Source organism: Talpa europaea (genome assembly GCF_964194135.1).
Source record: "Talpa europaea genome assembly, chromosome: 1".
Lineage (NCBI taxonomy): Eukaryota > Metazoa > Chordata > Mammalia > Eulipotyphla > Talpidae > Talpa > Talpa europaea.
Window position 1 is genome coordinate 137970563 of NC_140073.1, and position 14449 is coordinate 137985011.

At 37.5% G+C, this 14449-nt stretch overlaps 1 protein-coding gene across 1 annotated transcript in view; it reads left to right on the plus strand.

The window, feature by feature from the left end:
* Positions 1 to 14003, plus strand: part of CPS1 (carbamoyl-phosphate synthase 1) — a gene marked incomplete at its 5' end in the record, with an annotated part of 115507 nt that extends 101504 nt beyond the window's left edge. The window contains 5 exons of the mRNA XM_084254864.1: positions 1820 to 1918; positions 10771 to 10830; positions 11552 to 11664; positions 13013 to 13142; positions 13845 to 14003. Of these exons, the coding sequence (XP_084110990.1) occupies positions 1820 to 1918; positions 10771 to 10830; positions 11552 to 11664; positions 13013 to 13142; positions 13845 to 13943 (501 nt within the window). The 3' untranslated portion in view covers positions 13944 to 14003. The remainder of the gene's footprint in view (positions 1 to 1819; positions 1919 to 10770; positions 10831 to 11551; positions 11665 to 13012; positions 13143 to 13844) is intronic.
* Positions 14004 to 14449: the final 446 nt, after the last annotated feature.

Sequence of the window (14449 nt, forward strand, 5' to 3'; positions counted from 1 at the left end):
GTATTAAGGAAAGTCTGAAAGGGGAAAATATTTAATTGCAACAAATACGTGATGTTTTATATGGTTGCCTGGCTACAAGCAAAATCTGTGATGAGAAGCCAAGTGAGACGGGAAGGCGGGCAGTGAGAAATAAATGGCTATCTTGTTTGTATTTGGTCTGATGATTGCCTTCTCTTAGCCCCTTTCCTGCTTCTTTTAAATTAATAGGTAAGAAAATCCATGTTTAAAATGAGGGACCTACATTATGTTTCCTGACTTTTTAAGGAGATTCTTTTCAAGTTCCTCTTGATCCCATGGCCACTCAGGAGAGGGGATGTTTTAGCCAGTTCAGGGTTAGGATCAGGAACAGATGTTTTCTTTCATGGAAATTCTATTTTCAATGCCTATGGCCATTCAGTTTCCAGACATATATTATTGGAGTTGTTAAAATATGGAAATATAAAAAAATTAGAAATTCAGCTTCCCCTTTCTTGTATTTGTTTCAAAAGTGTGGAAAGAAATTCTTTCATCAGTGGAATCATTTTTTGAAGTGTCACTAGTGTGATATTATGAGGCCTATTTTATAACTCAAATCAGTATAATAATTCTAACTTAATGAAATCTCAATTATGCTTCAGAGATATTTTCAGTGTTCAGATGGTTTATTTGGGACTGAATGAACCTTTAGCTCCTGATCTACATAATGGGCATTTTATCTTCCCTAGCAATGAAGTGGGAATTGTTAGTAATAATCTCATAACATAATCAATTCTTGCAACTCAACTTTCTATGTTTTTTGCAGAAAACTGCTGAAACAGCTTATGTTTCATTGTATCTACACTTACAATTGTTACCCAGTTCATTTTAGTAGAATTCAGGCTCTATTAAATTAGGCTGACATTAGTTAGTTGGCCAGTACTTGACTAATGCAAATATTCACTATGGAGCAAAAAGCAACATGTTCTGGTGGGCAACTGAAGGTCATAATCACAAGAACTTCCTTTCACAGTGAAGGAGTCATTTGCTCAAAGAATGAAGTTAGCTGTCAGTGTTATTTACTCTAATGGTGGTTCTGAACCTGTGCCAAATGATGTTATACATCACAGAATCTACTCCCATCGTACTCAGATACACCACTATTCCATAGTCAGGTGTCCATTTGACTTGAGTTATATTGCAGCACAATTAACCTATTAGAAGCTTTTGTATATCCTCACATTGTATGTTGGTTTGGAATTGTTTGTTACATATGAATGAGGTATACAGGATTAGTAACTGGGTGTTTTGCCTCATTTATGAAAATGAGTTTTTGAAAAAGGATAAGCTCCTTTGAGATTTTCATGGATTTATTGAATTTCTCAGATGTGTTTCTCATAATCTGTATGAAATGACTCCTAACCAATTGAACAGCAGTTATATATTTCACTACTGATCCATGAATTCACGCATTGCTGCAGAGTGTACACGACATATACTGTTATTTAAACATTAAGTCATATTAACATTTGGTAACTCACCACATTATGGAGCAGAAGCTGTGATTTGTATCCAAATAACTCACAGTAGAATCCAGTTATGTTGCTCCATGGAGTGTTGTTGGATAGAGAAAGAATTGCTTATTCATTCATTATGCTTAATTAAAAACATAAGATACATCTGCCCTGGCCAGCCTTGTAATCCCAGGTTGTATGTTTTTTTGTGCAACTCGATAAAATCTAGCAAAGGCGTATACACGGCAAGCGCTTTTCATTTGTATTTGTTTCTGCTTTTGTTTTTCTAGTAGGGGTAGATGACTGTTATTAACTTCCTTTCATTTTATTTTCCATTTATCCTTAACCAGGTGGCTTGCTTCGGTGAAGGTATCCATTCAGCTTTCCTAAAGGCAATGCTTTCCACAGGATTTAAGATGCCCCAGAAAGGCATCCTGATTGGAATCCAGGTAGGTGGTGTGTGATGTCTTGCGTACCCATAGGTGAACACCTGCTGGGGTAGCTGGGGGCAGGAATCTTAATTATGCTATAGGAGAGGCCAGATTTATTTTAAGTTCCGCTGAAGAAGACAACAGTCTATAGAAAGAATGTTCATTTGGTCTCAATAGATTCCTGAATTTTGCCTTTTTCTGTTGCAGTAGCCAACAAAAATAAATGAATACATAAAGACAGAAAGAAAAAGTCTCCACTTAAGGGGTAGTTGTTCTGAAAGGGATGTAGGACATATTAAAAAGGATATCTTCTATTATTTCATTATATCTTTTCCACATGTTTTACTCTGAGTTTTTCCTCCTTAGTCCCTGAAAGTAGGCTTTCCAAAAGACAGGGCATACCTCCTCTTTTTCTTTTTATGTCTATGTCTGTCTTTGATTTTTCCCTTTGTGAACTCATCCATCTCAAAAGTATCCACTCTCTTTTCTATAACTGTCTGCCTTTAAATCTTCATCTTTAGTCATCTCATGTTTACAGCAATCTGCTGGAGTCTTCTGTCAGGATGTCTCAAACTCAACATGTCCCCAACTGAAGTCATACTAGCCACCTCTTTGCCTCTGTTTCTTCCTCTCATTCATTCACTTGTTCATTCATTCACATTTCAATTTCTACTAAATGTCAAAGATTCAAAGTTAAAAAAGTCAAGGGCATTATTTCAGAAATTTTCTATACATGATCCTCCACAAAGAATTGCAATTTCTTTAAGGACAGAGGCTTAATGTATTTAAGAAAGTAGAATATCCCAGAGCACACTATGGAGGATCTTGAAATATTATTATTTAGTAACATTTCTAGGTCAAAGCAGGATGAAATAATTATATGTGAATATGTTCATACAATGAAAAAGGCAATACTGATTAATTATTGCAAGTCAAATTTAAATCTTGAGGCAAAGTGGAAGCCAGGAAATTTCTGTTACTCCTGGTAATAATTATTGAGAAAATGTGCAAACTGTTCTGTTCATAAGTTTCCTTAAAAAATGCTAGGTGCTCCCCAAATGGTCACTCAATTTCTTTTGGGAATAGTAATTCTTGGATATTATAAAAACTGTAGATGGTCATATATATATATATATATATATATATCTCACCCCTGCTATTCTTTTAATAAGCTCAAACCCTTCATGGTTACCTAAAAATCAATAAAAATATAATTAAAGTAGTACCTGGTATTCTCAAACCAGTAGGTGATTATTATACATGCCATTTTATTAGGGTGTCTTAATATCAGTAAATTAGACTCTGGAGACTAGATGGGTAGTGACTTTGGAGAAGTTTCTGCGAAGAATAACTTGAGATTTTGTGCCCTAAAGGTGCCAGAAGGGCGATGGTGAACAGTTAGAGCAGAGGCTAACAAGATGACTTGTAATTGCAAAGCTTGATGGCAGTTTAGAGACAAATCACTCCATATGAGAGACTCATCACATTATAAATGGGTATTAAGCATTATTAAGTCACAAGTATGAGAGTATTTGCCCACCTTCCAGTTATGGCCTAAAGTTTAATGTGAGACCTGGGGGCATTCAGAGGAGACTGTGCCCTTAGTCCCCATCTTCATAACTAATCATAATAGTGCTAACATTTTAAAATACCAGTTTAAGAAGGCAGTGATGTATAAAATTGTGCCTTGTTTGGTTCCAGTGCTGCAGGGAAATGTGAGGCAAAAATTAATTTGATTCCTCGGAAGTATTTGTGTGAGTTTGGCATCAGTTTAACAGAAATTTTGCTTTGCAAGAAAAAAGGGTTTTGTAGAGAAAAAAAAAAACAGTTTTCATAAAATAACTCTGGTTATGTCTATTGAAGTTCTATTACTCAATGCATTATTTTTAAAGAAATGAATGTTCCAGCAGCTACATGAGTCTCCCTGTGCATGAGTGTATAATGTTCAGCTTTTAAATATATATAAACATATTTAATTGAAATTGATATTTTTAAATATACTTTTAACTTTAATTTAATCTGTATTTAATTACCATTAATATATGCACAGAGTAACTATAAAGTTAAAATGTATATTTAATGAAATATAATAAAATTATATTTCATAAAATATGTACAGCTGTGGTAAAATTGATTAGCAGGCCCCTAAACCTCTGGAAATGGATAAGAATCTTTCTCTGACTTACTTTATATGAAGGCAAGGAAAAGTTACTCTCACCAACAGTTAATGTATAGTCTCTCCATTATTCTATGAGGATTTTTATTCATAGTGATATTTTAAAAAATGTGTACCCTTATTTATTAATCTAACAACATGACAGATATTACTAATTAGATAGTTAATAGCTACACAATTCATGTGGGCATCTCGGTTAAAACAGGAACAAATATAATCTCAACTTTTTAATCCAAGTTTCATAGAAACTGAATAAAGTGATTTAAAACATGAAACATATTTCAGGGTACATTATGTATTTTTATCACTTTATTGTACATGATTCCACTTGGTCAGAAGACTTCATATAAACTCAGTTGAATATGTCAAAACTGGCATATAGTACTATTAATGTAAGAATGGTCGTTAGGTACAGAAAATACATTGGAAGATATTTAGTCATGTAACAAAGTTCTTAGACCATACATTTTAGATTTTTTTAAATCAGTTACATTCTGATTCTTAATATAATCATTCAGTTAGTAGGATGCTGTGTAGAATTCACTTACAGAAGAGCATTGCTAACCAGTACTGCACAGTTAATTTTCTTTATTATTTCTTTGTGTCTAAACTGGGAGGATGGTGAATAACTATCCTATTTATTTGAGGTAAGGATCTTTTTTGGTTTTTCCTCCCAACTTTACCTAACTGCCTGCTATGAATAGAAGGATTAATGAAGATATCTTGTTTTTAAAGATTTATTTATTTATGCATACAAGAACTGGAGTATAGGCCAGAGGTATGGGAGGTGAGAGGATTTACCAGAGACACAATGGGGAACAGAACAGGCGGATTTACTGAAATACACTGCTGAGTGGAGCAGCGGGCGAGTCAGGAGAGGTCTGCTGCACCATGTGGGTAGCTCTCTGGCCGGGGATTGAACTCGTGCTGCAGTGGCTGCAAATAGCTTCATAGTTGCATCTCAACCCCTTGCGCCACCAGTGAGGTCCAATGAAGATATCTTGATTCATTAATTTTTCAAACAGATTGAATGAGAAAAATGGAGGAAAATAGAAATATGGAAGAGAGGTAAAAGTGTTTGAACCAGGAAACATTTTTTCTTATTGTTGATAGTTTAGAACATATTTAAGTAGTAATGTCTTCCTAGCATATACCAGTCACTTTGTAACATTTAGTGAGTAAATTGTGTGTGTGTGTGTAGGGTCAGGAATGGCCACAGTGCAGGTTTTCTGATCCCATGACCGGGTAAAGGAGGAGTCAGAGTCCTCGGTGGATTTTTGCAGGCTTTTATTGAAATTTACCCGGTACACAGCAGGCAGGAGTGTTGGGGGGCCGGTAGGCTGGCAGGCCTCCCAGCCCCCAGCAGGTCTTCTCTCTGGGCTCTCCGGCCTTCTTTCGGCTTCTGCTTCTCTTGCTTCTCTCTCGGTTTCTGCTACTTCTTTCTCGGCTTCTCTTTCAGCTTCTGCTCTTCTTGGCTTCTACTGGCGTCCCCGTGACGCTGCCCTTAAAAGCACAGTCTCAGCCCAGGTGAATCCCATCTACCTATGCCCACACCCTACTCCAGGTGCCCTCCATCAGGCATGCATTCGGGACCGCAAGGATCCATCATCTATGCCTGATGGCGGGAGGGCAGAAAAGCCTGACATTTTTCCTTACCCTACAGTGTGCAAGCATGCATGTGTGTGCACACACACACTAACTATATGGCAATCTTCTTAACTTTTTATCTCTCTTCTCTTTCCCATCTTACTCCTGTACACATACAGATCCCCTATTTCTGCTTTCTCAAAGTTAAATCCTATGGGTCAAATTACCTGGGAAGATTGAAAAAATCATAACATCAATCCTGTGTAACTAGGACTCAGGGGAAAAAGTATCAAGATTTACATCTCGTCAAAGGATCTTTGTCAGCTTGACAGTTACAGTCGTTGTGTCACTACCACACACCCTCCATATACCAAGTTGGAGCTAATATAAGAAAGGCTTAGTGCAGGTTTATATGGCAACAAAATTGCCCTATTTTCCTTGTCCCATCAGAATTTATTTTTAGTTGCTATGAGTCGACATTCTGCCTTGTTTTGAAGTTTTCTGCAACACCCTTTAACAATAAATGATTTGCTCTGGAGTAGATCAAGAGCACTGGCTGTTTTCCCCTCTGATTGGACTACTCACTGGTGCTTGTGGCGTGCGAGCGCCATCTTGACGTGAGTGCTTCAGCATCACTCAGAAACACAAAGCAAGCATTTATTTGAAAAAGACAACTCCAAGTGACATGAATAATCCTTTATCTTCCATTTGGAATCACTAGGAACAACCACAGAGTTGTCAGTCCAGTCATCCCCAGAGTTTACCCGCATCCTACAATATAACTTGGCTCTCTTTTCTGCAGCCAGAAGGTGAAAATTAAAATTGGGAGAAGTATATATATATATATATATATGTGTGTGTGTGTGTGTGTGTGTGTGTGTGTGTGTATGTATGTATGTATATATATATGTATGTATATATATATGTGTATATATATATGTTGTAAAGACTTTCTTATAAACACTTTTTAAGAAAATAAATCAGCTTGTACTTTTCACCTTTAGTAACAAATGGTTTCTTACCCAGGTATTTTCAATCAGCTATTAAATCTGGGGCTACTCAGATGCAAGCTGACAGCTGTAATTTCTTTTTGTAGAGAGGCTGTTTTATGTGTCACAAGTGTTCAATACATGTTTGATAGAAGTTTATAATGTGGCTATGAAAGCCAACACCCAGACCAGAAGGCAGAGTGGTTCCCTGGCTGGGAACTGCCAATACTGTCATGTCAGATATTTATCTTTTCCACATGGGGGACAGCACTGAAACAGCTCCATAATGAGGTTCTGACTGGTGTCTGCAGGTCTTAGGGAACTTTCTAACTTATTTTACTTTAAAATGGCAAAGAAAAAAATTACATACTAGTACTCCTCCCTGAACATTTTTCTTTGTGACATTGACCAAGGTTGGTCCTCTTATCGCTTTTTCCCATTCTTAAATTTAAATGTATATCAGAATCACCTGGAGCGTTTGTTAAACTACAGATTACTAGGATCAACTCCCAGAGTCACTGATTCTATATATCTGTAGTGGGATCCAAATTTTCATGCTTTAATCAAATCCCAGGTGATGCTAGTGCCTAGTGGATCATGTTTTGAGAACCATTGTACTTGTAAAGTAGGGGCAGGAAGGGCAGGAAGGGACACGGTGCAGGTTTTCTATGATCCAGCAGACCCGGTAAAGGAGGGGTCAGAGTCCTCAGTGGCTTCAGCAGGTCTTTTATTGGGATTTACCAGGCATCCAGGCATATGGCAGGCAGGGGTGCTGGGGGCCGGGAGCCTGGCAGGCCTCCCGGCCCCCAGCAAGTCTTCACTCTATCTGGGCTCTCCGGCGTTCTCTGCTTCTCTCTTGGCTTCTGCTACTTCTTTCTCGGCTTCTCTTCCGGCTTCTGCTGGCGTCCCTGTGACGCCGCCCTTAAAAGCCCGGTCTCAGCCCAGGTGAATCCCACTTATTCCCTATGCCCATGCCCTATTCCAGGTGCCCGCCATCAGGCATGCATTCAGGACTGCAAGGATCCATCATCTATCCTGATGGTGGGAGGGCAGAAAAGCCTGACATTTTTCCTTACCCTACAGATTACCTATGGTTTTTGCTAAGTGAAAATTTAAGAGATTGATAATAGTTCAGTGCATATTAGTTCAATTAGTCCATATGTGTTTGTGGGACAACTTTGTATTGAGTCTTTTAATGTGAACTGGTGCCTGTTTAAGTGTGTTCTGTGTTAAGCAGATAATTATGATGCAATGTTACATGTTAGGGGGGCTTAACTAGATTCAGAAATGCATCTTTATTACAGGGCAGAGAGAGGGGCAGCCCAAAGCCCGCAAACCTGCCTATTCTAAATGGGTTCTGTCATCTGCTGCATCAACACAAAACATGAGACTTTAATGGGAAGGGACTTTAATACAATTTGGAAACAATACAGGAAAGGCAAAGAATCTAGTTTCTAAATCAAGAACCCAAAGTTACCCGTCCCTTCATGGGTAAAACTCCATCCAAATGGGATTGGCCCAGAGCAAGGCCGCAAAGCCTGCCCCAAGTCTAAAGCATCTTCCAGTGGGGACCCACAGAAAAGGGTCAGAAACAACCAGACAAGCCCGGAGGAAAAGAGCAAAATCAACATCAAGATAAAAGCTGCCATTGTCACCTCCCCACGGGTCTCACCCACATCTGTGTCACCCAGTCCATGACCAAAAGACAAGCGCAGTTTCTTCACGTGTCTCTAGGCTCCATGCGCCTCCTCCAGGTCTCCTGGCTCCATCCTGCTTCCTTCCTCAGTCTCTCCTGCAGCTTCTCTCCCTGCTCAGCTCCACCCTCCCTTGGGTGGGGCAGGAAACCTGGAACCTCCCCCTTTCTTGGGGACCACCCTGTTACATCTTGAATGTTCCATGTATATTTGCTATCTTTCAAGGAACTTTAAGCATGTGATATACATCTGAAGAGGTGTGGTCTTATATCTCTCAGTCATTTACAGTGTTGTAATCATATACAGTTTTGTACATAAACAAATGAATATTACCTAAAATGTCACCTAATTCAGTCCCTTGCATTCTAAGCTGGATCTAACTTGAGCAAATGATTGTCCTAGTCTTTTGCCTAACATATTCTTAAAGAGACTGTCACATACCTCATTATATTGTTCTAGAATCACTAAGAATTACTCTCTTTATATTTATTATTTTATTTTTAATGTCTAGTCATAAATTTTTTGCATGCCAACCCATTTTTTCCTAGTTGGTCCGAAACAGAAATGGAAAGCAACTATCCAGAGCATGGTTACAATTCATGTTCTAGACGACTGTCATGAATAACCCCGGAGCATGCCTTAGCTGAGATTCATCCAGATGCATTTATCTTTTCTATTTGCCAATAGTTGTCTCTCATAAAACTGCAGTTGTGGGATCGAGAGGGCCAGGATCTGAAAGAATTTTATATTTGAACATAGTCTTTGGGGTCTTTTCCTAGGACTTAGATCTGTTCTCAGAAAGTCTCTGCAAGTAAATATTAGGAGTTTTTATGGGTCGCACATTATCAAAATTGTGCAACAATCTTTATATGTTTTGTTAGCACAGTTCTTAGCTTCTCTGAATCTCTGAATGAGATCATATCCATGATATACTTTTTAAACCATCATTAATATGACTGCTAAGTAGATTACAAAACATTTACTAAAGTAACCAGAATATGCCATCTGTTTATAAATGTTTTACAAGGGAAAACAGTCAAAATGCTCTTATTTGAAGCAGGATGAATGTATTTTTAACTGTGTGCAATTTTTGCATACTCTCTATCTCTGTTATTCAGACACTCATGTTAATGAGATCAAAGTCAGGGTTTGATCTTTGTGTAGATCATTTAGCTCTATTTTCTTTTCACTCATACCACTGTCTTGCAAATACTAGTTTTTCATGACAGGAAGGTGGTATGTTCAGGGACATACTAGAGAACACTGGTGGTGATGGGCAGGGGTCCAGGAAGGACAGGAACTGGAACTAGATGGATTCAGCTGGGGCCCTAGGAAGGTCACAGTGATGGACTGTGAGAAAATATCTGAACAGGGTCATGGAATATAAGGTTCACTCATCTAATATTAAATATATATGAAAAGAAGTTGGTTTGTGTTTTAAGTGTGACAGCCAGGCTTGAATGGAGGGTACAGGTGCAGGTGCAGGAATCTAATCTGTAGGAGGCTGAAAAATATTTTTAATAATAATAGCTAATATGTAAAAAAACTCATTAATAGGTCAGTAAGAAGCGACTGTGCTATAGCTTAAGTAGTGCTTGAAATCAGAACATTGAATGCTCACAACCCTGTGATATGAGTACTGTTACTATCCCCATTTAACAGATAAGAAAAGTCCATCCACAGGGGTTAAGTTGCTTGAGGTTACAGTTTATTGTGGATACCAATAAAAAGTAAATATAAAAATTAAGTACTAGAAAAATTAAGTACTAGAAGCTCGAAGACACGAACTTTTCTAAGTACACGCACACTACTAGTGAAAGGTAAAGCCAGGAATTGAAATGCAGTTTGTTGAATCCAGAGCCCAGTCTTCTAACTATAAGCATTTACTGTCTTAGAGAAAATGTAAAACTGAGCTCTAAATGATTGCCTTCTTGTAGGGAGGCTCCTGTAGGTACTAGAATGGGATCTATTATTGAATGGCAATACAATACAAAGTTAGAACTCAGCAGTTAGATCACATCCAACACATGGCGCATCTGACAAGACTGCCTGGGCACTGAGCTTCTAACCCCGGTGTCTTTAAATTCCCGCTGACCAGGAGAAGGATTTGTGCAGAACTGGAGTGGATCTGAAACTACAGACGGAGACTAAGTGGATTAAGTTGGGAGTGAAGGAATTTGAGCATAAGATAGTAATAGAGGGCAAGAAAATGTGGGTGGAATTTCATATATGTTGGAATTAAGAACTCATATTCACCATAGGAGGATACAAGGAAAAAACTTGTCATCGTGGAATATAAAGGAGCTAGTGATATTTGCCATTGCTTTTCATGATGGTCTGAAGAAATAGCACATTGTTTATGACTAAAAAGCATGTATATTGTATATCTACAAAGTGGATTTTGTTGAATTCTTTTATTTTCAGCAATCATTCCGTCCCAGATTCCTTGGTGTGGCTGAACAGTTACACAATGAAGGTTTCAAGGTATGTGATACTAATTTTTTACATGTTGCCTTCTGTCAACACTGAAATCTAGCCACCAAAGAGAACATTGAAGAATCTTCAGGAATGAAATAGTTAAAAATAAGTCCTTTCAACCTGAAAGGTATAACTCATTTGGTGGTTTCAAAACATCAATGGAATAAAATGATTAGAAAGACTAGTTAAGTTTTTACAAAATTGCTACAAACTTAAAGGTTGAGAGGTAAAAACTTAGATTACACAGATATGAGACAAAGTCCTAATGCATTTCCATGTATTTTCCCTTTTCCTGTTGTCATATGAAATCAGTTTCCAGCTGTTATAGTTACAAGTAAAACTTCTTTGCCATGAACACCTTCACATAAGGCCTGATTCAGTCAGTGAAACAAAATTATTCCCGAGGCTCAGGGTGGGGCTGTGGTCATGAAACTGTTGACTTGCTGACAGTGAGCTCTTAGTCATGAATAATTTTGTATATTTCTCCCTTATTAAAGCAGTACAATTGAGTTTCTTAAATTTTTCCTCATTAAAACATTCTTACAATTAAGTGCCTCTGCCTCCAGTTTCTGAGTCCAGGTCTCTATTCATGACACTGTATTGCTTTGCATGCTCACTAGTTTTTTCTACTTTATCTTTTAAATGGTGCCTGTGTATCACTAAGCATCTTTCCTCTATGAAAGACTGCCCCATTGTATAGTAACCAATTTTTCCATTTTAAATGCAGCTCTTTGCCACAGAAGCCACATCAGACTGGCTCAATGCCAACAACGTCCCTGCCACCCCAGTGGCCTGGCCGTCTCAGGAAGGAAAGAATCCTAGCCTCTCTTCCATCAGAAAGTAAGAACTGGGCAGACTGTTTTCTGAGATGGTAACATAGAAAGATTAATCTTGGGAAATGGTATGATGCAAAAACCTCAATTTAGTCTATTATATGTCTTAGTGAGCCAATTTAAACTTGTGGATGATAAACTTGTGGATGATAGTAAACTTGTGGATGATAGTAAACTTTTACTCTTGACAATTTTGCTGTTCTAATAAAGCTTAAAATACCATATGTATACTTGGTGATATGTATCAACTTTCAGAATGATTTCTAGTAGGGTTCTTTCCTTGATAGACACCAAGATCTGATGGACACCAATAAGTGAAGACATGAAAAATATAATACTGTCCTTTACATTTCATGTCAGATTACATTGTGCATCTGTGTATATCAAAAGTAACATTGCTTAGTTGTAGTTCCCTGAGTTGAATCATCAAAGAATCAGTTTATTGAGCAATTTCTATATGCAAAAGACAATGACATATGCTATGATGTAATCCATTGGTTTACCTAATTTGTCTCTCTTTGATTGATTGCTTATTTTGACTTAATCTGTGTCATCAGTAGATTGGTAAGTCATATTACTTCAGCACACTGTGTGAGCCTTCTAGGACATTGTGACATCAATACTTTCAAAACTATGTGGCGTAGGTGTATAGCAGATGATTCTGGGTTGCTCCAGGATATTACAGCCTTTTAAATGATTAAGTCATACCAAATTCTATTAAATATACTGTTTTTTGGGGCTTTTAATAAGGTAACCTATAAATCATTATGAAATTTGTAAAAGAAGGGCAAATTGTTTGAACCTTAGGAGACGTCCAGTGATGCTCTAAGTCAGTTGTGTGGAGCGCAGTAAAACAATAATTAGCACTACTTCATGCTTTTGACTTTTAATGTTTCCTAGTGTGTGTAACAAGCATCCCAGAAACAAAATGTGAAATGGTTTAATTCAGAATCAGTTGACCTGTGTTCTCATACCTTCAACTGAGAGACACTGGGAAGAAGATGGAGGAAAACTGTCAATATGGGAGAGAAGAAGGGGGTGAAATATCTTTCCTGCTAGAGAAATCACCTCCTTGTAAAATAAGAGAGTATCTATCAAGTTGCTAATTCTGATGATGGACAGATGGCGTTTCTATTCCTCTACTTAGGCTTTTACCAGTTTCCTTTCAAGAACACAATAAAACATTACAACTCACAAATGAGTGTAATTTGAGCGTGTACCTGGGCATAGAGGAGGGAAAGTGGCAGTCGGCTCCACGTGGCATTGACTTAGTGACTGATGCTGATTTATTTTAGCATATTTAAAAACTTATTTTCAAATCTACACTCTTTGGTTTTCTTTGTTTATTCTCATAGATTGATTCGAGATGGCAGCATTGACCTGGTGATTAACCTTCCCAATAACAACACTAAGTTTGTCCATGATAATTATGTGATTCGGAGGACAGCTGTTGACAGTGGAATTGCTCTCCTCACTAATTTCCAGGTATGTTCTTTTACTCAAATACAGACCGCATGAGGGTCGTGTTTTTGTCACTTTCTTAAGAGTCTTCTACAATATATGCACATCTCTCTTCTCATGACATTCAGAATTTCTAAAAAGAAGCTGAAATAATCTTAAATAATGTTGCCATTATGACAGGTCATGACTTAACTGGGGCATTTGGTGATGAAGCAGTTGAGATAATCAAAAGCCAGTGATAGCCATATCTTTCTTAATTTTCCATATAATTAACCTTTAAATAAAAAAAAAGTGTAGCATGTATGGAATAAAGATACAGGAGTTTATTTAATTATTTTTAAAAGAAAGTGACCACATAAAAGCAACACTTTATTTATGACTGAAGACCAAGATATAGTGCAAGCTCTTGTCTCATTCTCAGAAAATGATCATGTGGTGTTTAGACCCACCCAGTTTATTGCATCTGCCCATCGTATTTTTTTTTTTCTGAGTCATTTTCAGAGTCATTTTCTGAGTCATTCTCAGGTGGGGTGGGGTGGGGGAAAGGCTTATTTACAGTGGGATCTGAGATACAGGAGAAAGTTTCCATTAAATAAAAATTGTGTCTTTTATCCTGTACCCCTTTGAAAATTGGGAACAGAAACTGTGACTTGTCACTTTTGCTTCATTAAACATTCACTTTCATGTAATGTTGGTTGATTAAAATTCCTATTCTTATATTTTCAGGTGACCAAACTTTTTGCTGAAGCTGTGCAGAAATCTCGCCATGTGGACTCCAAGAGTCTTTTCCACTACAGGAAGTACAGTGCTGGAAAAGCAGTATAAAGCAGTAGCTGCCATTCTGAAATCAACCCACCATATTTGATCTAAAGGAACTGATTCCCCACTTTCTCTCCCAGAGACAAATATGGATTCCAGCTTCATTTCAGTTTACTTAGTTATGCCTTAGTATTCTTTCCTTTCACGATTGAATTGTTAGTCACTTTTTAAGAACCTTATTCAGAGAGTCCTTCCTAAGTAACTTTTTCTTCATGAGACTTCACCCATTGACTAATTCCTTATTTTTCATGGACAAAACTTACCTATGTGCTTATTTGCAGCTAACATTTTATGGTGCTGATTAATGATGATCAAGGTAGACAAGTGTCTGCTCTCTATCTACTTTAAAAACATTATTGAACTTCCTATATATACTTTAAAAACTGTCATTGTTTTAAAACAGCATCTTCCACACTTAGGACACTTTAACAATGCAGAATATCATGAAAACTTGTTAAAGTGAAATACGGATTTAATTTACGAACTCCTCCATCATGATGTTTGTGTATTGC